The 25,146-nt window shown below is 36.3% G+C and overlaps 1 protein-coding gene across 4 annotated transcripts in view; it reads right to left on the bottom strand.

Moving 5' to 3' along the window:
* The window catches only part of ASB3 (ankyrin repeat and SOCS box containing 3), a 107,171-nt gene that overhangs the window by 9,007 nt on the left and 73,018 nt on the right, over positions 1-25,146 (bottom strand). For all 4 annotated transcript variants that reach the window (XM_060412200.1, XM_027966832.3, XM_042246168.2 and 1 more), the window contains 3 exons: positions 23,269-23,466; positions 10,771-11,028; positions 4,521-4,654 (listed from right to left, as the gene is read on the bottom strand). In XM_060412200.1, coding sequence (XP_060268183.1) covers positions 4,521-4,654; positions 10,771-11,028; positions 23,269-23,466 — 590 coding nt within the window. The remainder of the gene's footprint in view (positions 1-4,520; positions 4,655-10,770; positions 11,029-23,268; positions 23,467-25,146) is intronic.

The following is a 25,146-nucleotide window of genomic DNA, read 5'->3' as shown; positions in this document are numbered from 1 at the left end:
TCATATCCATACATGACTGACTACCGGAAAAACCATAGCTTTGACTAGAAGGACCTTTGTTGGCAAACTAATGTCTCTGCTTTCTAATATGCTATCTATGAAAAGGCAAAATAATAGGATACTGAAAGAGGAACTCCCCAGGTCATTAGGTGCCCAATATGCTACTGGAGATCAATGGAGAAATAACTCCAGAAAGAATGAAAGGATGGAGCCAAAGCAAAAACAATACCCAGCTGTGGATGTGACTGGTGATACAAGTAAGGTCTGATGCTGTAAAGAGCAATATTGCATAGGAACCTGGAATCAATCCATAGGTCCATGAATCAAGGCAAACTGGAAGTGGTCAAACAAGAGATGGCAAGAGTGAACGTCAACATTCTAGGAATCAGCGAACTAAAATGGACTGGAATGGGTGAATTTAACTCAGATGACCATTATATCTACTACTGCGGGCAGGAATCCCTTAGAAGAAATGGAGTAGCCATCATGGTCAATGAAAGAGTCCGAAATGCAGTACTTGGATGCCATCTCAAAAATGACAGAATGATCTCTGTTCGTCTCCAAGGAAAACCATTCAATATCACAGTAATCCAAGTCTATGCCCCAACCAGTAACGCTGAAGAAGCTGAAGTTGAACGGTTCTATGAAGACCTACAAGACCTTTTAGAACTAACACCAAAAAAGATGTCCTTTTCATTATAGGGGACTGGAATGCAAAAGTAGGAAGTCAAGAAACACCTGGAGGAACAGGCAAATCTGGGCTTGGAATATGGAATGAAGCAGGGCAAACACTAATAGAGTTTTGCCAACAGAATGCACTGGTCATAGCAAACATCCTCTTCTAACATCACAAGAGAAGATTCTACACAGGGACATCACCAGATGGTTAACACTAAAATCAGATTGATTATATTCTTTGCAGCCAAAGATGGAAAAGCTCTATACAGTCAACAAAAACAAGACCAGGAGCTGACTGTGGCTCAGATCATGAACTCCTTATTGCCAAATTCAGACTGAAATTGAAGAAAGTAGGGAAAACCAACAGACCATTCAGGTATGACCTAAATCAAATGCCTTATGATTATACAGTGGAAGTGAGAAATAGATTTAAGGGCCTAGATCTGATAGATAGAGTGCCTGATGAACTATGGATGGAGATTCATGACACTGTACAGTAGACAGGGATCAATACCATCCCCATGGAAAACAAAAGCAAAAAAGCAAAATGGCTGTCTGGGGAGGCCTTACAAATAGCTGTGAAAAGAAGAGAAGTGAAAAGCAAAGGAGAAAAGGAAAGATGTAAGCATCTGAATGCAGAGTTCCAAAGAATAGCAAGAAGAGATAAGAAAGCCTTCCTCAGCGATCAATGCAAAGAAATAGAGGAAAAAAACAGAATGGGAAAGACTAGAGCTCTCTTCAAGAAAATTAGAGATACCAAGGGAACGTTTCAGGCAAAGATGGGCTTGATAAAGGACAGAAATGGTATGGACCTAACAGAAGCAGAAGATATTAAGAAGAGCTGGCAAGAATACACAGAAGAACTGTACAAAAAAGATCTTCACAACCCAGATAATCACGATGGTGTGATCACTCACCTAGAGCCAGACATCCTGGAATGCGAAGTCAAGTGGGTCTTAGAAAGCATCACTACGAACAAAGCTAATGGAGGTGATGGAATTCCAGTTGAGCTGTTTCAAATCCTGAAAGATGATGCTGTGAAAGTGCTGTACTCAATATGCCAGCAAACTTGGAAAACTCAGCAGTGGCCAGAGGACTGGAAAAGGTCAGTTTTCATTCCAATCCCAAAGAAAGGCAATGACAAAGAATGTTCAAACTACTGCACAATTGCACTCATCTCGCATGCTAGTAAAGTAATGCTCAAAATTCTCCAAGCCAGGCTTCAGCAATACGTGAACTATGAACTCCCTGATGTTCAAGCTGCTTTTAGAAAAGGCAGAGGAACCAGAGATCAAATTGCCAACATCCGCTGGATCATGGAAAAAGCAAGAGAGTTACGGAAAAACATCTACTTCTGTTTTATTGACTATGCCAAAGCCTTTGACTGTGTGGATCGTAATAAAATGTGGAAAATTCTGAGAGATGGAATACCAGACCACCTGACCTGCCTCGAGAAATCTGTATGCAGGTCAGGAAGCAACAGTTAGAACTGGACATGGAACAACAGACTGGTTCCAAATAGGAAAAGGAGTATGTCAAGGCTGTATATTGTCACCCTGCTTATTTAATTTGTATGCAGAGTACATCATGAGAAACGCTGGACTGGAAGAAACACAAGCTGGAATCAAGATTGCCAGGAGAAATATCAATCATCTCAGATATGCAGATGACACCACCCTTATGGCAGAAAGTGAAGAGGAGCTAAAAGCCTCTTGATGAAAGTGAAAGAGGAGAGTGAAAAAGTTGGCTTAAAGCTCAACATTCAGAAAGCGAAGATCATGGCATCCAGTCCCATCACTTCATGGGAAATAGATGGGGAAACAGTGGAAACAGTGTCAGACTTTATTTTTTGGGGCTCCAAAATCACTGCAGATGGTGACTGCAGCCATGAAATTAAAAGATGCTTACTCCTTGGAAGAAAAGTTATGACCAACCTAGATAGTATATTCCAAAGCAGAGACAATACTTTGCCGGCTAAGGTCCATCTAGTCAAGGCTATGGTTATTCCTGTGGTCATGTATGGATGTGAGAGTTGGACTGTGAAGAAGGCTGAGCGCCGAAGAATTGATGCTTTTGAACTGTGGTATTGGAGAAAACTCTTGAGAGAGTCCCTTGGACTGAAAGGAGATCCAACCAGTCCATTCTGAAGGAGATCAACCCTGGGATTTCTTTGGAAGGAATGATGCTAAAGCTGAAGCTCCAGTACTTTGGCCACCTCATGCGAAGAGTTGACTCACTGGAAAAGACTCTGATGCTGGGAGGGATTGGGGGCAGGAGGAGAAGGGGACGACCGAGGATGAGATGGCTGGATGGCATCACGGACTCGATGGACATGAGTCTGAGTGAACTCCGGGAGATGGTGATGGACAGGGAGGCCTGGCGTGCTGCGATTCATGGGGTCACAAAGAGTCAGACACGACTGAGCAACTGAACTGAACTGAACTGAAGTAGAGATGTCCAATAGTCAGTTGGATACATGGGACTGGAACCCAAAGAGGTTGTAGCAAGAGAAACCGACTAGAAAAGCATTAGCTACATTAATACCTCTGAGAAAGGCTTTTGTAAATCTTCAGCGGAAATAAAATCCTCTTAAGAGATGATGATTATTGCCCTAGCAAGCTCTACCTAGCGCCTAATTAAATAAGCAGCCCTTGATGAATTTAGTCTACCACGTGATAATGCATTCACATTCAATTCTTGTCTTCATCTGGACAGACCTGCCATATGTTAAAGTCTTCAGAGTGAACTCTCACATATACTAATTGATAGGCTAATTTTCCCACTTGGCATATGCTCCTTTTTGCCTTTTTGTTCCCAAATAGATATTTCATTATCATTAAAGAAATTCTATACTGGAAGTTTTAGAGACTCCAAAGAGATTACACTTTTTCTTCAAAAAGAAACCTAAGAGTTTGAATATACCTCAGTTCAAGAATATATTTTCCTGAATGTCTGTTTTTGACTGAGAAAATTTACTTCAATGTAATTTTCCAAGAAATTAGAAGATATTTCTACATATGCTAAGTTCACTTGTTAAAAACCTATTCAACATGTTTTATGAAGAGTGACATTTCATGCAAAATAGTACTGAAGAAATAATTTTCCTAACTTAAGACATAATCTGGTGAACAAAATAGATTAATATAAATCTACATAAGTAAACAGAAATACTTTGCCTATGTTATATTTAGTTTAATTCAGTTTCCTTGTATAGAATCTTATATTGCATCCTCTTTCTTTTTTAACTAGCTTGAAAGCTTTTTTTTTTTTGAGAGTAAGTTGATAATTTGTTTTAAAATAGTCATTTAAAATATCAATCAATTCCCAAAATTTCTACCCAGCTCACTTGCATAGTTATATCTTATCAACACACTGGCATACATTCAGTAAGAAAAGTTAACAATAAAGAATGGTGATACTTCCTTCTAGAGACAATAAAATATTAAAGAGAGCACACACATCAACACACACTCCGAAGAGGAAAATTACATTTAGCATTTTTCTGACCACAAACTAAATATTGACCAACAAAATTTTTAGGATTCACTTTTGCTTGCATAACCCTTACTAAAAACAAAAGGGTATCATTAAAATATCACTAAATACCTGTTATTCTTTACATGCTCCTTAGGCTAAACTTACAAAATCCGATATGATTTATGTTGAAGGAAATTACTATGATCTCCCTCACAGTCCCATCCTCTCCCCACATAAAGAAAATGCAAATGATGCCAGTTTAATTATGTTCTCCAGTGACTCTTATCACTTAAAATTACAACACAGCTAGTGAAGACAGAGGAAAAAAAAGTAGTGACATGTATTGAAAAATTGTATTTTCTTACCAATATGTTGCTGTAGAGCCCAAGAGGAGTTTGAGGCACGAGCAGAGAGCATCTTTTCAACAGCTGGAGGAAGTCTCCTCCAATTAGTAAACTCCAAAGTGAAGATAAGAATGTCATCACTGACTGAGTCAATCCTACATTGACAAGATATTAATACACATTCAGACACAAAATTCACCAAGGGTTCACTGTGAAAACAAATACCATATACCAATTCTTACAACATCCTGATGTGGAGGCAGAAAGACAACTGCGGCAAAGAAAATATTCATGAAACAAAAGGCAAGTTCAGTGGATATGGAAAAATCATCAAACCAGGTTCCTACATGAAACTCAAGTGACTGTGCATGTAGCTGTCCAACAGATGACAAGAGGAGTTTCTACTCCAGCAGAGGTAGAATGCCTTGCCATCCCCAGCAGCAGCGGTGAGAAAAGGCAGATTTAGTGTCACTGTCATTAGTGGATATGCCATTATCATCCTCCCAAGTGGACCATCTTGCGAAATCCAGATTGGTCATCCTTACAGACACTTAACAGTGAAAGGAGAAAGCCTAAACACCCCAAAGTGAAAGTCACTCAGTCATGTCCGACTCTTTGTGACCGCATGGACTATACAGTGCTTGGAATTCTCCAGGCCAGAATACTGGAGTGGGTAGCCTTTCCCATCTCCAGGGGATCTTCTCAACCCAGGTATCGAACCCAGGTCTCCTGCATTGCGGGCAGATTCTTTACCAGCTGAGCCACAAGGAAAGCCCAAGAATACTGCAGTGGGTAACCTATCCCTTCTCCAGTGGATCTTCCTGACCCAGGAATCGAACCGGGGTCTCCTGCATTGCAGGCAGATTCTTTACCAGCTGAGCTATGAGGGAAGCCAAAGCTGTCCCTATGAGAGAGACAGCCTATTTCTGACCAACCCTGAGATTTACTACAACAGTTCTTGTTAAGAACCTTCCCTGTTATAGATATGACTCTAGAGGATGTACCAGAATAAGGTTTGTCTTTAAGGACTGAAAGAAGTGATGACAAACAGTTCTACTTCTCTTTTTTCAAAATAATGTCAGACTTCCTACCAACGCACCCAAAAGAGACTTCCCAAATTGTGTAAGTACTTGAATCCTAATGTAAAGGGCAACGACCTAAGAAAAGTTCTGATTTCTAACAACACTTCTACTACTTACAAACACATTGCCTAAATTCTTTAAGCCCTAGATACTGGTCTCTAAAATGAGAATAACACTTACCCTGTGTATTTCAGGAGACTTCACAAAAATAGCTGAGGCAATACAGTGAACAGACTTTTAAAACTATAAAATACTATATAAATGTTTCATATAACTAGAGCCCGCTTGGAATTTTCAGTATTATATTCTCAGTGGGCCTTATAACATTGTACACATGAAATTTAGTCAAAGCGTAAAGACAACTCTAAATTCTAACAAGATTACTCATCTTGTACTCAATTAGATACTCCCCTAACATCACACTGTTTGAAGAAAAATAAAATCATTAGGGTCTCTGGTGACTACTTCAAAACCAGAAATTCTTTTCAAGGTCGCTTTTTTGGAGACATTACTGAGCAAGGACAAAAGAAAGGGAAAAATAAAAGAAAAAGAAAGAAACTGAGTAATACTCTAAACTTGTCATCTCAAAAACAACTTATTTCATGTAATTCAGGATCCAAAGTATCCTTGAAATGACTGATTAAGAGTATGAAAATTATTTCCCAAATTTTTAATTCTCTAACATGCAAACTCATATAAGGAAAAACAAACTATAGCTCAAACCCTCTGGGAAACATTTTACTTCTCAAGAAGTTCTCAGTGCAGTCACAATTTATCAGAAAATACTGAAAATAAATGAAATGATAAAATAAATTCAAAGGCAAACAATCTCCTTCACTTTCTAGGAACCCACACCAAAGGTTTCTCAGTTCCGGTTCCTTATTTCTTTTTTAATGGTTTCATTTTTCTACCTTAATGTGCTTTAAGTCTCACTGTGATCAAACACAGTCATTTTTATGCAGTTATCTAAACACACACACAATAAATCTGTTTACACAGCTTTAGTTAATGTTATTTTACCAATGCTGACAGTGCCACTAAAAATGTATTGTTACTGTATTACATTGACCATTACATTGTACAAAGCAGTTGTACAATCATAAATGGCTGACAGTTAATCAATTAAATGCACAGATGACATTCACTTTCTATTATTTGTCTATTGCACTGAGGGTGTGAGGGAAACCTAGTCTTGCATTAAAATATTTCAACTCTGCAGCTCATATTGTGACAGGCAATTATTTAGTCAGATACATTTTTAAAGACTATTTAAGACAAGCAATATCTAGGAAAGACATAATTCACATGACAAAGATTAAGCAACAGACTTACATGTGACATAAATAAAATACAACCAAAATCCACTTTAACAGTATATTGGAATTTTTATGGGATAATTTTTTATAACAGTTCTTTGAATGTAAACCGATCAAAGAAAGCAAAACATTCATCACATTCAGCATAAACACTGGCTTTATCCATTCAATAAAAGATAAGCAAACAAAAATTTGACCATGTTATGCATTTTTACTGCTAAAGTGAAATTTTCCTATCGTGTTTTTCTAATAAATATAAAGTAACTAAAATTATTCCTTCAGAGTAAAATACATGCAATTTTTGTTCTCAATTCAAATAGCTGAAATTTTTACAATTTACTAAAAATAATATGTAGTTTACTGTTTATTAACTTTTTTCTATCCAAACACATCCAATAAACAAAGCACAAACCCAGTGGCTTATTACCACAAAAAATAGGCAAGATTTCTCAAATAGGCAAGTTTTCACATGAGGGGCTGGGAACCCCATGGGGATAGAAGACTATTTTAGGAGCCTTTTAGGAGGATAAAAGCCTTTTAGGAGCCTTTTAGGATAAGCTAAATAATTCCTTTTTCTTCCAACAGTCTGTGTAGTTGTCCGAGGAAGAAAAGAAAAGAGGATACATTTAATTTTTTCCTTAAATAGGTTATTCCTAATTTACAAATAGGAAAGAGAAAAGTTGCCCCAGATTCCTCCAGTTTAGGCAAAGGATTAAAGTATCCTTGTCACTTAGACGGTAAAGACTCTGTCTCCAATCCAAGCGACTCGGGAGCAATCCCTGGGTTAGGAAGATCCCCTGGAGAAGGGAATGGATACCTACTCCAGTATTCTTGCCTGGAGAATTTCATGGACAGAGGAGCCTGGTGAGCTATAGTCCATGAGGTTGCAAACAGCCAGACACAACTGAGAGACTAACAAGGTACCTGAAACTAAGTGACAAAATTACCACAACCCTGGGGATACTCAGGACTAAGGCAGAAGAGCACAGGGGCTACAAAGACAGACTTGAGCCATACTACTGGACAGCCTGGGTCCCAATCGTAAGCCCTAGCACTAAACAGCTGTGTGAACTCTGGCAAGTATGTCATACACTCTGTGCCTCAATCCCCTTCTCCATAAATTAATGATAATAGTATCTACCATATTTAATAGTAAATGAGTTAACAGTAAATAATCAATCATAGTAGCTACTGTATATCAGGCAATATTTTAAGTGTTGGTTAAAGAAATAAACAAACTAAAAACCAGAATGGAGCATGAAAGCTGAAAGTTATAGGAAGTAAGATGGAGCCAAGTAAGTAGCTTCAGTAGTAAAACACAGGAGTATGGTTGAGAAAAATGTGGGTGCCTTGTCAGACTTTATTTTTTTGGGCTCCAAAATCACTGCAGATGGTGACTGCAGCCATGAAATTAAAAGACACTTACTCCTTGAAAGAAAAGTTATGACCAACCTAGATAGCATATTCAAAAGCAGAGACATTACTTTGCCGACTAAGGTCCGTCTAGTCAAGGCTATGGTTTTTCCTGTGGTCATGAATGGATGTGAGAGTTGGACTGTGAAGAAGGCTGAGCGCCGAAGAATTGATGCTTTTGAACTGTGGTGTTGGAGAAGACTCTTGAGAGTCCCTTGGACTGCAAGGAGATCCAACCAGTCCATTCTGAAGGAGATCAACCCCGGGATTTCTTTGGAAGGAATGATGCTAAAGCTGAAGCTCCAGTACTTTGGCCACCTCATGTGAAGAGTTGACTCATTGGAAAAAACTCTGATGCTGGGAGGGATTGGGGGCAGGAGGAGAAGGGGACGACCGAGGATGAGATGGCTGGATGGCATCACGGACTCGATGGACGTGAGTCTGAGTGAACTCTGGGAGATGGTGATGGACAGGGAGGCCTGGCGTGCTGCGATTCATGGGGTCGCAGAGTCGGACACGACTGAGCAACTGAACTGAATTGAACTGGGAGTAACAACAAAATGGAGTGACAGAGGAAAGGGAAAACCCTGCCAGGACTGCCCACAGTATCTCTATGAGCTGGATTTACAGAAGCATTTTGGGGAGGGAATGGTGAGGGGCAACTGCTTCTAGCTGTCAGAAGCCCAGACACAGCAATAAAATCCACTAAGTAAAAAGTTAAAGGCATTTAAATAGCTCTGTTAATAGCTGGATATCGCATTCAGGAGAGAGTGTTCATATCTCAGCAGCGAGCATATATGTGCATGCACATGTGCACACGTAAGGGGGGTTTGTTAGGACAAGGAAACACATACAAATAACTTCTAAAAATTATATTTCTCAATTGTCAATAATTTTATATCTCAGTTATCAAAAAATACTCTGAATTTTTGTGATATTTTATTTAAATGGTATACAGAGAATTACAACAGTGAGTACTTGACAGATAACGATGTATTAATCAATCAACTGCTGGAGGAAGAAGTAAATACAATCAGGGACTCAAACCACTGTAAATTATAAACAAAAAGTAAAGTGGAGACTAGAGCATGTATCTAAATTTTGCTTTACTTCTATATTCCTCAAATCGCCTAACAGATAGATAGCAGTTTTTCCTCACAAGCCACCAAACTGAAACATTCAGTATCAGAAAGACATGATAGTCCTAAACCTAAAACTTTAAATCTCTGCTTAGAGAAAATTGTTGAATTCTATATTATGGTAGACACAATAAAAAGGTGAGATACTGGGATCCTGCTAAATAAAGATCTTTTCTTTACAATATAGATGGAGAGGCCACCAGGTGGAAAATGGAGTCACAGAAATGCAAATTAAATTTACAAGTAGGAAGCACCAGTGTTGCCTGCATGAATCCCAGAGAGGACCTCTTTAAAAAGCAAAATTTAAATAACAAGATATCAAAGCACTTTTCTGCTGAAATCCAAAATTTCAGTACTTACCCAAACATTATTTTATTAAATGGTAGTTCTGAAGCACAAAAATGAAATCTTCCAAATATTTCATTGAAATTTTATAAAACACCCCATATTCTCTACATTCCTACAGACTTTTATTCTATTTTCTCACTTGACTCAAATTATCAGGCCAAAAGAGTTCTCTCACTGCTACAATTATCAATAATTTCTCAGTCCATCTAGACACGTAACTCCTGCAAAGGCTTGTAGAACAGTTTTTATCCTTTTGCCCGAGAAAAATTCTGACTCAACTTTTATATAATCACTCATAGGCAATGCCCTTCTGGGAAACCACTTGAGGTAAACAGCTGTATCTTCAGCTGCTTCAGAAATCAGTATTTATTGAGAGAGACAGTTCAAACAGACAAGACGCTACAGGATAGGAGTATTCAATCTAGTCGGCTAAGGGATGCTAGAAATCGCCAAAGCTGCTACAACCATTCTGTTGCAGGCGCAGCATGAGGGACGGCCCAAGTAGAAGAAATAGCCCTCCTGAGAGGATTCACTGGCACCCATTCCCTTCCGTTCCCTTCTAACCACCTCTGACCTTTTTCTAGGATTCTATCCTTACATTCAGGGCTTCCCAGGGGCTCAGTGGTAAAGAATCTGCCTGCCAAGCAGGAGACGCACGTTCAATCCCTGAGTTGGGAAGATCCCCTGGTGAAGGAAATGGCAACCCATTCCAGTATTCTCGCCTGAAAAATCCCAAGGACGGGGGGCTTGGTGGGCTACAGTCCATGGGGTCACAAAAGAATCAGACACAACTTAGCAATAAACAAAAACAATCCCTACATTCCATCTCACTATTAGCAGGTCCCCAATTCCTTCATCCCAACACAGCCACCACAATCGAGACACACACAATAACAACCTCTTCCCAACACAGGGATTTCAAGAGACTGGGGAAAATGAAAAGAGTAAGGCCCACAGTGGTAGGATTTCTTACCAGGAACTGCAGAGTAGGTTCAGTGGGTCAAATCCAGCAAGCAGCAGAGACGGCAACCACTCTTTGTAGTTCGTCTGTGCTTTAACTGCATGATTTATAAACTCAGACATATGGTCCCATGGTGTCGATGGGCAACATTTCTTCAAAAAGTAGCGAAATACTGAAAACCTCTCATACTTCAGGCAGTATGCCAAATGAAGTTCATTCAGCTGAGCTCCATATTTCAAAAGAATATTTACAATTCCAAAGAAGTCACAGCTCCATCAACAAAAAGAAAGGAAGGTAGGGGAAGGGGAGGGGAGGGGAAGGGAAGAGAAGATTTTCACATTAAAAAAAATTCTTACAAATAGTTAACAGTAGTTATAACTGGAAAATAAGAATAGCAGATGCTCAAGAGGGAGGGGACATATGTATACCTATGGCTAATCCATGTTGGTGTACAGCAGGAATTAACACAACATTGTAATTAGATGTACAGCAGAAACCAACACAATATTGTAATTATCCTTCAATTAAAAATAATTTAAAAAAAGAATGGCAGACGTGATAGTGGATGGTTTTACATGTCCAGTGGATTGAGACTAGAAGACATTTAATTTATACCACGTTGCATGGTTTTTAATTTTCAACTATGAACAAGTCATGCCCTTAGAATTTAAAATACTTACCTTAAATAAAATTATCACTGACAAGTAAAACTCTTTTCAAATTGTGATTTTTTATACACAATGGATTATCTATACTACAAAATACTTGCTAAACAAAGTTAATAAACAACATGATCAGTCAAAAAACACAGGATCAATTTCCCTCTTTCTTTTAAATTTCTAGTGGTAGAAAGCAATCAAATAGAAAGCCTCTTTTATGAACAAAAACTTAATCTAAAGCTTTAAATTTTTTAAAATTAATCTTTATCAAGTGTTTTACTGAATGAAAGTGTATTATTTTATACCTGCTGAATTGGTTACATGTTTTAAAAATGATCATCCTGCTAAGTTGTGCTTAAAATGACTAAAAGTAAGTTTAACTCTTTTATGAGAGAGCTAATTGTCAAAAGAGGTATTATAGCAAAGATGTAAAGAGCACAGACTGGAGCCAGACTGCTCAGCCACTTACTAGCTGTGTGACTTTGAGCAAGTTACTTAACCATCCTGGCACACAGAACTAGCATTATATAAGTATCTGTAAAATAAAATGATACGCAAAGTAAAATACCACAAATTTAAATATAATAAACATAAATCCTGGGAATTTATCTATGAGACAAAACTAAATTATATGCTATTTGCACAAATATATTAACCACAGTACTGTCTATATCATATTTTTTAAATAAATTAACTGTTTAACAGAGGAGGAGATATGTGCAAAATATGACAGTCATTAAAAACTAAAATTATCATGGTTATGTGATCACATTTAAAAAACTGTTTATGATATAAGTTTAAGAAAGTTCAATAAACATGTATGTTCACTACACAGACAACTGTGAAATAAAATATGCAGGAATAAAATAAGTCTCCTGAAATTGGCATTAATGCTATTATAAATAACAAGAAATTTTTTAAAACTTCATTATTCATAGTATTAAAGAATCTAAATAATTAAGAATCATAAAAAGAATTTAAAAAACAAATATAAAACATTTAAACCATTGTCATGTGAGACCAACTACTTCTGAGAACTTGAGTGCAAGGTTTCAAAGCAGTTAAATACCATATATATAAATATCACTTATGTAAATTTTTGCAAATCTGTTTTATTTGCTCTCCAATTTGTGCTTCTTTTCTTCAGTTAAAAGATTAAATAAAAATTCTCTTCATTATCAATAATATACATAGCAATTAGAAAAGAAAAACTATAATCCTAAAATTTTCTTATAAAAATTAATTAACTTTGTTGTCTGTCTAGTATATATTGATATTTGTTCCTGGAAACACCATCATTCTTATCACTGTTCTTGAAAAGAGCCCTGTATATACTTTTTTTTTTTCCAATGGCTATTTTCAGATACAGTAAAGCTAAAAGAATTTATTGCCAACAGTCCTGCACTACAAGAAATGCTAAAAGATATACTTTTTTTTTTTTGTATTGGGGTTTAGCCGATTAACAAACAATGCTGTGACAGTTTCAGGTAACAGTGTAGGGACTCAACCATGCCTGTGTATTTGTATCCACTCTTAGAGGATATACCTCTGACTGATGGTTTTAAACAGTTATAAGCAATTTCTTTCAACCACTCTGACCTCATTTAACTAGGCCCTCATTATGCTGCCTGCAGTTATTACTTGCTGATTCCACTACAGAACAGATGAGCAACACATGACATGGACTTTGGCACACATTCCAACAAACTTATAGCAAAGTGGGAAAAGCGTGAGACACTGCCTCATTACGAATGTGATACACAATTCTCAAAAACACTTAATTTTCAAGGCATGTATGTTTATATGTACACTTCAGAAACTGGCTGAACTCTTCCCTTAAGCAACGTGAAAGCATCAATGGCCTAACCACAGATGCTTTAGCTCTCAGAGAGGATGACGTATTTTTGCTATAGAATACAAAGGTAAATGAGAGCCCTAAATGCACCCTGTTATATTAAGTGCCACAGATGGCTAGAGAATCTATTTTCTGTTTAGGAAAAAAACTATAAAACCAAGAGGCTTTCCTATTCAAGTTTCAAATATAGCATCTAGCCATGTGACTCATGCTAAGGAAAAACTTAGGGACAAGGCCATTGATAAACCAACCATCCATCTCTAAATGTTAGAGGAACATGTGCACATATAACTCTCCATAATAACAACCTTTATCTATTCTACACCAGGCAACTATGATAACTGTGTTACATGGAAGATTTGCCTTAATATTCACAATAACCCTAAAAGGTAACTTTTATTACCATCTCCACTCTAGATGCAAAAACTGAAGCTTAATCACAAAACTAGGAATTTGCAAAACTGGGATAATAATAGCTAATCAAAATCCAACAGTGAATATGATATAGCAAATATCAGAAATATCTCTCATATAAAAACAAAACATCTCAGGAAATAGTCACATCAGGAATTATTTTAAGGCCAGACCTATGTTTCTTGAAGTATGTTCCATGGAACACTAGTCCCTGCAAATGATCTATGTTAAAAAATCCTCCATAATTAAAATATTCGAGAAGCCCTTTATAGTATGTGAAGTAAGTGAAGTTGCTCAGTCGTGTCTGACTCTTTGCAACCCCATGGACTGTAGCCTACCAGGCTTCTCTGTCCAACGGATTCTCCAGGCAAGAATACTGGAGTGGGTTACCATTTCCTTCTCCAGGGGATCTTCCTGACCTAGGGATCGAACCCAGGTCTCCCGCACTGGAGGCAGATGCTTTAACCTCTGAGCCACCAGGGAATACACAATAGTCCATATAAGAGAGAAATATAGGATGAACTTAATTTTAAACAGTATGCTAGTTACATTTTTAAAATATATGCTCAAATATTCTTCTTCAAACTCCAGATACATTTCAGAGGACGTGCCTTTAGAATTAAAGCAATAGATCCAATCATTAATCAGAAAAAAGCATAATAAAGAGGATATAAAATGCCCCAAAAGTCTGTAAATACAGGAACAATAGTGTATTTATTGTAAAGTTCATCCTATGTTTCCAAATTTTTAAAACTTTGGTAGACTCATCCCCCCTTAGGAATCCATAAAACACACCACCATAAAAAAAATTCTTAGAAGCCTTTCAGGAAACAAATCTAATTGCCACTGCTTAACCCTGTGTTTTCCAAACTTAATTAACTAAAGAACCCTTTTTATCCTATGTATTATCTATTAACAATGTATAGAAACAGTATTCTACAAAACACAGCTACAACTCCTTCTAATTATCACACTGCCTTGTATTAGAAGGAATAAGAGCACACACCTAAAAGGCTTTTATAAACTACCTACTGCTACATTATAAACTCTTTTTCAACAGAACTACCATTTACATGCTCAATAATAAACACAAAATAAAACTGGAGGATCATAAAACTTTTTCACCATGCCCTGAGCTTCTGTTACATTATACATCTCAAATATACATAACAAGCCCCAGCAACTCAAGTAACTTCAGTGCTCTACAATGACCTTGATTATTACATGTCAATGAGCAAGATAAAGGCTTAGATAAAACTTTGGTTAAAATATAAATTACATGGGAATATGTATGTGTTTCTCTTAACACTTAATATAAATTCTCTTTCAAGCCCTGATGGTGAATCAGAAAAACTCTTCAAGTCCTAGAGTAGTCCTTCTTATTTAACACAAATATCAAGAACTACTTATGACACATTAAGAGACTTCATATTATGTAACAGTGAAAACCATAAGGCACAGAGAGAGAGAAGTTTAAAAACCAAAAATGCAATGCCTAAACCTTATTTGGGGGCTTGTACATTTTCCATCATACTGCCCTTTTAAGTTCAAAACTGTGCACAGAAACAGGCTCAGATAAAAAAGCAGCACAGTAAAAGGAAATTCAACATGTTAGTAAGGTTTCTTTTAAACAAATGGAAATGAACAAATATCTTAATAACCCAACAAAACTTACAACTGACTTTTTAGCTGAATTATTAAAAGGCCATATAGGAAGTTTTACTGAATGCCTTTTAACCATCAGCTGCAAATAAAATAAAGACATTACGTTGTGTCAGATGTATCCATGTGTGATATGATGATAAGAATGGACACAATTATTTTTATAAAATTAACAGGATAACAATGATCAGTATTGATTAGAAAGACAGATGTAATCAGGACAGGAGCCCTTTCTATAGCCATATATAAAAGGCATTAATATTTGTTTAAATTTCCTGTAATTTCTCAACTTCCCATCTCTTTCACCCATTCCAGTTAAAGATGTCATTTTCTTATATTTTCTCATTTGAGTTGAATTATTCAGCTATGCCCCTGAAAGACTGGCTTCATGTCAGTGGAGCTGTTAACTTGTTAGCCCCAAAGGACAAAGAATTCTTTTGTACAGCAGTGGAGGAGACAAGACAACTTTCCATCATGCTTTGGAGTATGAGAAGAGCTAAAGGTCACTACTTCAAATAGAAGTCTATTGTCTCCAAGGGATACTCAGTAAAAATGTTTCAGAATGCTAATCCTGAGCTTAAAAGTTAAATTGGCTGAATAAAACAAAAAAGAAGGGAAAACTCAAAACCCAGAGCCATTATTTATTATCTTCATCACTTTTTGATATTAATTATACTGCTTGTAAAAGCAGATAACTTTACCATAATGTAACAGACCAACAGTGCAAAGAGCATCAGAAATGTTAAATTTCTAGACCTCAGGAGAAATGCCAGAAAACATACAAATAAGAAAACAAAAGTTTTTGGAAACTATAAGCAAGGTGAAAAGGCAGCCTTCATAACGGGAGAAAATAATAGCAAAGGAAACAACTGACAAAGAATTAATCTCCAAAATATACAAGCAGTTCATACAACTCAATACCAGAAAAATGAACAACCCAATCAAAAAGTGAGCCAAAGAACTAAACTAACATTTCTCCAAAGAAGACATACAAGTGGCTAATAAATCATGAAAAGGTACTCAACATCACTCTTTATCAGAGAAATGCAAATCAAAATCACAATGAAGTACCATCTCACACTGGTCAGAATGGCTGCCACCAAAAAGTTTACAAACAATAAATGCTGGAGAGGGTGTGGAGAAAAGGGAATCCTCTAACACTCTTGGTGGGAATGCAAACTGATACAGCCACTATGGAGAACAGTGTGGAGATTCCTTAAAAAACTGGAAATAGAACTGCCATATGATCCAACAATCCACTGCTGGACATACACACCAAGGAAATCAGAATTGAAAGAGACACAAGTAACCCAATGTTCACTGCAGCACTGTTTACAATAGCTAAGACATGGAATCAACCTAGATGTCCATCAGCAGAAAAACAGGTAAGGTACGTAAACACAATGGAGTTTTACTCAGCCAAGAAAAAGAACACATGTGAGTCAGTTCTAATGAAGTGGGTGAAACTGGAGCCTATAATACAGAGTGAAATGAATCAGAAACACCAATACAGTATATTAACACATATATACGGAATTTAGAAAGACGTTAATGATGATCCTATATGCAAGACAGCAAAAGAGACACAGATGTAAAGAACAGACATTTGGACTGTGTGGAAGAAGGCGAGGGTGGGATGATTTGAGAGAATAGCACTGAAACATGTATATTACCATATATAAAATACATGACTATTGCAAGTTCAATACATGAAGCAGGGTACCCCAAACTGGTGCTCTGGGACAATCCAGAGGGATGCAGTGGGGAGGGAGGAGGGAGGGAGGCTCAAGATGCAGGGATACATGTGTACTCATGGCTGATTCATGTCAATGTATGGCAAAAACCACCACAATATTGTAAAGTAATTATCCTCCAATTAAAATAACTTAAAAAAAAGTTTTTGACTCATTAATAACTAAAGTCAGGTAAGTGTTGATTAAATCTTTTATACAATGATCTTATACCAAACCAACATTACTATAACAACACACTGTTACTATAAAAATAAAATTTCAAAACTCATACCACAGATTTCCCTGATGGATCAGTGGTAAAGAAATCTGCCTGCCAATGCAGATGCGGGTTCAATCCCTGGTCCAGGAAGATCTCACATACCATGAAACAACTAAGCCCATGCACCACAACTATTGAGCTCTAGAGCTCAGGAACTGCACCTGCTGAACCCACGTGCCACAACTACTGAAGCCCTGTGCCCTAGAGCCCGTGCTCCACAACAACAAAAGATACCAAAAGGAGAAGACCACGTACCACAAAGAGGAGTAGCCTCACTCCCTGTAACTAGATAAATGCCCACTCAGCAGCAAAGACTCAGCAGAGCCAAAATAAAACAAAACAACACCGGAGATCAATTCCAGATAGCAGAGCACTGAAACTCCAACTAGCCATTGAGCAACTACTGACAGGACACTGGAACTCACCAAAAAAAGATACCCCATGTCCAAAGACAAAGGAGAAACCACAACAAGACACCTCATCCACCAGAAGGCAGACAGAAGAAGCCAAGAAAATCCCACAGTCACCAGAACGAAAACCATATCACAGAAAGTTAAGCAAAATGAAAAGGCAGAGGATCATGTCCCAGATGAAGGAATAAGATAAAATCTCAGAAAAGCAATTAAATAAAACAGAGATAAGCAACCTTCCAGGAAAAGAATTCAGAATAATGACAGTGAAGATGACCCAGGATCTTGGAAACAGAATGGAGAAGATGCAAGAAATGCTTACCAAAGACCTAGAAGAACTAAAGAACAAACAGATGAACAATACACTGGAAGGAATCAAGAGCAGAATAACTGAGGCAGAAGAACAGATAAGTGACTGGGAAGACAGAATGGTGGAAATCACTGCCACAAAACAGAATATTTAAAAAAGGATGAAAAAATATATATATGAGGACAACCTAAGAGACCTCTAAGACAACACTAAAGGCACCGACATTTGCATTATAGGGTCCCAGAAGGAGAAGAGAGAGAGAGGATCTGAGAAAATATTTGAAGAGACAATAGCTGAAAACTTGCCTAATTGGGAAAGGAAATAATCAACCACGTTCAAGAAGCACAAAGAGTCCCAGGCAGAATAAACCCAAGGAGGAACACACCAAGACACATAGTAATCAAACTGGTGAAAATTAAAGACAAAAATATTAAAAGCAACAAGGGACAAACGACAAATAACATATAAGGGAACTCCCATAGATTATCAGCTGATTTCTCAACAGAAACTCTACAAGCCAGTAGGGAATGGCACAATATATTTTAAAGTGATGAGGAAAGAACCTGCAACCAAGAATATTCTACCCAGCAAGACTCTAGTTTAGATTTGATGGAGAAATCAAAAGCTTTACAGACAAGCTTTTGTTAAGAGACAAGCAAAGTTAAGAGAATTCAGTAACACCAAACCAGCTTTACAACAAATGCTAAAGGAACTTCTCTAGGCAGGAAACACAAAAGGAGGAAAAGATCTACACAAAATAAACTTGAAACAAATTAGAAAACCATAAAAGGATCATGCTGCTGCTGATGCTAAGTCACTTCAGTCGTGTCCGACTGTGTGCAACCCCATAGACAGCAGCCCACCAGGCTCCCCCGTCCCCAGGATTCTCCAGGCAAGAACACTGGAGTGGGTTGCCATTTCCTTCTCCAATGCATGAAAGTGAAAAGTAAAAGTGAAGTCACACAGTCGTATCCACCTCTTAGTGACCCCATGGACTGCAGCCTACCAGGCTCCTCTGTCCATAGGATTTTCCAGGCAAGAGTACTGGAGTGGGTTGCCACTGCCTTCTCTGAATAGGATCATATGTATTGATAATTATTTTAAATGTAAATGGATTAAATGCACCAACGAAAAACACAGACTGGCCGGGGGTGGGGGGATGAAAACATGTGCATGTATGCACTTCCACTTACCATATCACTCTACTTAATTCCCCAAACTGTATGTAATTATTTTATACTGTTAGGTTAATCATGTTTCCATTATGGCTTGCAACTGTAATTTTTTTTATTTTTGGTCTGATTATTGACTGTGAAAACTGATAAACATTTTTTACTATTGTGATCATGTTAGAAAAAAATTTATACCACTCAACATATTATCTATTACCAAATATCTGAAAATTCAAATATCTAATAACTAATTTTGGAAAATAGTTTTCCAAGTTCCCTGGTATTATTTTTGTGACCAAAACTCAAATTCTTATTCATAATCAGTAAATGTAATACAGAAAATTCATAAATGTCTTAAGAAGAAACAGAACAAAAGCTATTTTTAAACAAAATTAGTCAATTGTCCTTTACAAAGGTAATTCTAATTTAAATAATTTTAAGTATGTAACCCAGAGAACTCAAATTTTCAGATGCATATTGAAAGAAATTTAAAAATTAACAAAATTTTTCAATTTCTTTCCCCAGGCACTGTCTATGTTACCCTCTTGAAATACTAAAACAAAATCTACTGGGAGAATTGACAGTTTTCTTGCTTGATCAGCTTTACACTGAATATCAAAATAATCAAATGATTTTCCCACTATATGTACAGCGATTACATGCAAACTAAGAACCTGACATTAGCTTATGTAAATGTATTACAAAGACTAAAAATTTAATTGATGCTATTTTTAGATAAACAGAGAATGGCAAAAGACATGTCTTCTCCAGAAACGAAGAAGAGAATTAACCTTGATGTTTTCTTCTGATGTGCCAGACACTGTGCAGTGCACTATATGTATATACAAATATTAAATGTGAGCATATGTGATAATAAAGCTACCATCTCTTAGCCTTAGTCTCTTGGGAAATGTTTCCCTTTCAATTAAATTTCCCACCGGGTGGGTAAATAATGGCAAAGATGTTTCAAAATTAAGTCTACTGCCATGGCTCTGGCAAACAAATAAAAAATAAACTGTAGAGACTGAGAGAATGTACCCTCATCAAAGAGATATTCTGATGTTTTCGGCTTTTTCCCTATGGACTAACGAATAGCATTTTCCAGCGAGTTTTCTTACTGAAAACCTACCTTACTAGTTAAAAATACATTTGGTCCAATTATAAGTTCCCACATGGAAGAAAATACATGACAAGTCCTTTTAAAGTCACTAAAAAAGATTTCAGTTATGATATATAGGGCCACTTCACATAGCAACATTGCCAAGAAAAGTAAAAAACGAAGTCTAATAGCTTATGTCTGTGACCAAAGACCACCATAAACCACACTGTTACTTCTTTAAGTTTCCAGCAGTTTGATTATTTTGTAAGCATGCTTTTGTTTGAGCTTCTCCTATTTGGTTTACTTAGCTTCTTAAATCTATAAACTTGTGTCCTTATCTAATGTTGGGATGTGTTTGTCCATTATCGGTCACAATCTCCTTCTGCTCTCTTCTGGATCCTAATGACATGAATGTCAACACTGATGAAATTGTCCCTCAGGTCCCTGAGGCTCTGTTCTTTTCTGTCCCCCCAATCTTCCTTTTCTCTGTTCTTCTGTTTGGAAACTTTATATTGGTCTATCTGCAAGGTAACTGACTCTTTCCACTGTCAATTCCATTCCACTATGAAGCTCATACAGCTAACTTTTCACTTCAGATATTACACTTTTCAGTCCATTTGGTTCTAATTTTAACTTCTAAGCTGAAAATATCTACCTTTCCATTTATTTCAAGTGTGTTTACCTCATAACAACAGTTATTTACAATTATTTGATATTTCCAACATCTGTATCATCTCAGGGTTGACACAAGTTAATTGTCTTTTCCCTCTAAAATGGGTCATATTTTTCTGGTTCTGTCAAGTAATTTTAGACTGTATCCTGGATATTATGAATAGTAATGCTATGTGTAGACTCTGGGCCCTGGGTCCTGCTATAATTCTTTGACCATAATACTGATTGTGTTTGTTTGCTTTAGCAGGTATATAACCTAGTTAGGTTTAGACTACAATTTCTTTTTCACCTCTACAGATAGTTATTCCAATGCAAATTCAGTTCTCAAGCCTTTGCTATGCCGCTTTGAGTCTGGCCCCATGAAATGTGCCACTCAGACCTGAGACTTGGGTGATAGTTCAAATCTTGTTGTCAATAATTTCCATCCCATGCATTCAAAGGTTGGATGGGTTCTGGACATATGTAGGTTTGTACACAGAATTAAAAAAACCTTTTCTCCAGCTCTCTTTCTCCAGGATTTCCCTCATACCATGTCCCAGAGGGTTCTATTCTACCTAATTCTTCAGGTCAGAAAAACATTCATTTTAAGGTATTTTGGTGTTAATAGGAGCACTGCTATGGTTTAACATGTTTAATTCAAACTACACTTATAAGACGATGAGCTATGAGGTAAGGTGCTATGACAGAAGAACCAAAAATATCGTTCCTCCAAAAACTAAGATGAAGGCTAAAACAGATTATTGATATGCTGGACATAAAGACATACAACTATACAAAACTATTATGTTCTTATCAAATAAAAAAATGTTCAATTCTGATCTAATAAACAAAAAAAATGGAGACATATATATAATGACAACTGAATCAACTAAAGTCAACAGTACAGCCCTAGTGAGGCAAACTAAACTAACTAGGCCTCCTGTTTAGAAAGATAAAGCCAAAGAAACTATATAGTGAACTATGAAATCATGAAAGTTATGCAGAGTGGATCCCAGATACTCAGATTAACCAAAACTACAATACTCAGAGTACAGTGTGTACCCAGAGGCTTAAGTTCAGAACAAATAAAAATGAACCACTATTTTACACAGCAAATGTTAAGAGATGGTAGAGAAAGAAAAGTTTAGCAAATAAGTTCTCGATAAATTTTTAAGTCATAGCTAGCTATCCATAATGGTGAATTTAGGAAAGCCAATGAAATTTGACATCAGCCCACAAACCTCTTTTGCATTATTAAAAATAACAGCTTCTAGCTGCACAACTTATTTTACTATTGGTTGGACCACAGATTTTACTCAATATGGCTTTTCTTACATATAGCCTTTTAAAACTTATTCTATTTTAAAACCTTACGAGTCTGATAAACAAATCTTGTCTAGTTTGGCCAGAAGCTAATCAATAATCTATCAATAATTCTTCATTTATTCTACTCACAGGATCATGGTAGATTAGCAAAAGAAACATTAAAATTTTTAAATTTAATTAGTGTGACCTACAGATATAAATGCTATATACCAAATACATTAAAAGTGCTGTAATATCAATAAAACTATAGTTTTATTTTAGATTCATAACAAGTCTTATAAATATAAATTTCAAATGACAAATAACCTGAAACACACTCAATACAATACTTGACAAATTTTAAAATCTTTTTTATCTTTTTATCTCAGTTTTACTGAGGTATAATTGACAAATAAGACTGCAAGATATTTAAAGTATAAAATGTGATGATTTGATACACATATACATCATGGAAACATTCATCACCTCATATAATTATCTTTTTGAGAGCATTTAAGTTCTACTCTCAGCAAATTTCAATTCTATAATTCAGTGTTGTCCATTATAGTCACCATGTTAAACATTAAATCCTCAGGCCTTAATCACTGTATAACTTAAAGTTTGTTTTAATTCTTGAAGCGTTTTGAAGATCAAAGACATCAGAGAATTCCTGCATTTACTTTAATACATTAAATATATCCCCTAAAACTGCTACACCAAAAAATAATATCCAGCTCCGAAGAGGAAAGGAAAAAAACCTGACATCATCACCTTGTTTTTGTTATAGTTTGATTAGTGAAACAATCAAAGGTACATCATAGAGGCTTTTGTTTTTGTCTGTTTTTCTGTTTTTAAGTTCCCAATTTAGCTCTAAGACATGCTATTTTATCACAAAAGAAAGTCATTTGGAAACACATCTCCATACACCCAAAAGAATGAAAGTAAAGTAGATATACATACTCCTTTTGGAAAGCCATACACAAGGGAGAACTGAATCCAAAAACAAGGCACATCTGGGCATCTGGGCTGTAGCCAGACTGGAGCAACATTTCCAGGCACTCCTCGTGCCCTCCAAACACTGCTGAGTACACAGGACTCACTTTGTTTGGCCCTGTGTCACAAACCCGGTTGGTGAGTGGTATTAACAAGTCCAAGATTCTGCAAATACACAAGTTCAGGAGTATGTTTCTATTTGTACATAATTGTAGACATTTCTACAAGACATATTTTGAGGCACCCATTGATTGAATTTAAGGTCTGTCTGTCTTCAGTGTACTTTCTATGTACAATAAATTATTACAAGCTACATACTCCAAAATGCTTATTACTGTTGCTTAATAAGAAGGCCCTTAAACGTATTTGAAACAACTAAATAATGTTCCTATAAAAGTAAATAGGTAACATATTGTCCTTTTTTATTTTTTTACTAATTATTTACCACTACTCAAGTCCCCAAAATTAAAATTTTATATGAGATGTTTTAGGATATAATAAATTATTTAAAACTCCATTACACTAAATACAAACTTATATCAAGACAATAAATTATTTTCCTTTGTAAAGTAGCAACCAAGTTTTACTTTTCTAATTAATAAGAATTTTTTAGGATGATGAGAGACATGAAATGAACAGTATTTACATCAGGAAGAAATCAGAATTTCTGCTAAAATATTCTATTCTCAGAAAAGAAGATGAGCTCTTTTATGTGTTATGGCAGATTTATTTAAAAGACTGGTTGCTAACTAGAGAAAGTTCTAAACAAAAATCATTAAAAAGTTCTTAGATTATTTGTAGATTTACCTCTGGCACTCAGCTGGAGAGAAAGGACTATCCTACACTATAAGGATAATATAAGCCAGAAATTCTCCTCTTTCTGGGAAAAGAAAAGCAGAGCTACACCAAAGTATCTTTATAACATTCTTTCTCCTTGCCACTTTTCCTTAGGTAAAATAGGACTAAGATAGCAATATTTAGGGAGAACCTATATTTACTAAGAGGAAAATCATCAATGACCAACAGAAATCTCAAAATTGAGAAATAAGGGCAAATTCTCAAGAGGGTTCTGATATCAATTTAAAGCTCAGCGTATAACTGTAGATTTATGATTAAATAAAATATCAAGAGTTAAGAAAAACATCAAATTTTTAAACCTAAGTATTTTGCTAAAATAAAGAACCTGTCGAGTGTCTCTTACACGTAATAAATGGGTTAAAAATTTTTAAGTGAGTTCGAAAAAATATACTCTTCAGTTCAGTTCAGTCGCTCAGTTGTGTCCGACTCTTTGCAACCCCATGGACTGCAGCATGCCAGGCCTTCCGGTCCATGACGAAACTCTTCAACAAGGCACAAGCAAGATTACAAATATGTTTAAGAAAACAGTAAAATACCATGACACCTAGTGGCATAATAACCCAATTACAACATCTGCTTTTCTACTATACAAACATATTAAATACTAAAGACAAGACCATTTCAGTATTACTTTTTAAATTAAATAATACAATAGCTATAAAAATTACTACTGCAGTAATAAGACTCTAAAACCTTTAAATATATATTTTTAAAAACTGTTTGGTACCAATCTATATTAAGATAGGCTGCCATATTCTCAAGGTAAAACCAGGTTCTGAACTGAACTGAAGATTCTTAGAACTCCCAATTTCAGGGAGTTTCAACTTTCTTTAAGTCTCTCTCTCTCCAAAAATTTCATTTGAATTTCTGGCTAGGGAAGAAGAGTAACAGAGGCAGGATAAAGTACCAGGTTGAATTTGAAATCAGACAAAGAGAAGTCCAGTCAAAGAGTTCAAGATGTGGAGGACTGCCTAGACCCAACGAAAA

This window comes from Ovis aries, chromosome 3 (assembly GCF_016772045.2).
Source record: "Ovis aries strain OAR_USU_Benz2616 breed Rambouillet chromosome 3, ARS-UI_Ramb_v3.0, whole genome shotgun sequence".
In the NCBI taxonomy this organism is placed as follows: Eukaryota; Metazoa; Chordata; class Mammalia; order Artiodactyla; family Bovidae; genus Ovis; species Ovis aries.
Note: the sequence above shows the minus strand (reverse complement) of the source record. Positions and strands in the feature narration are given on the sequence as shown.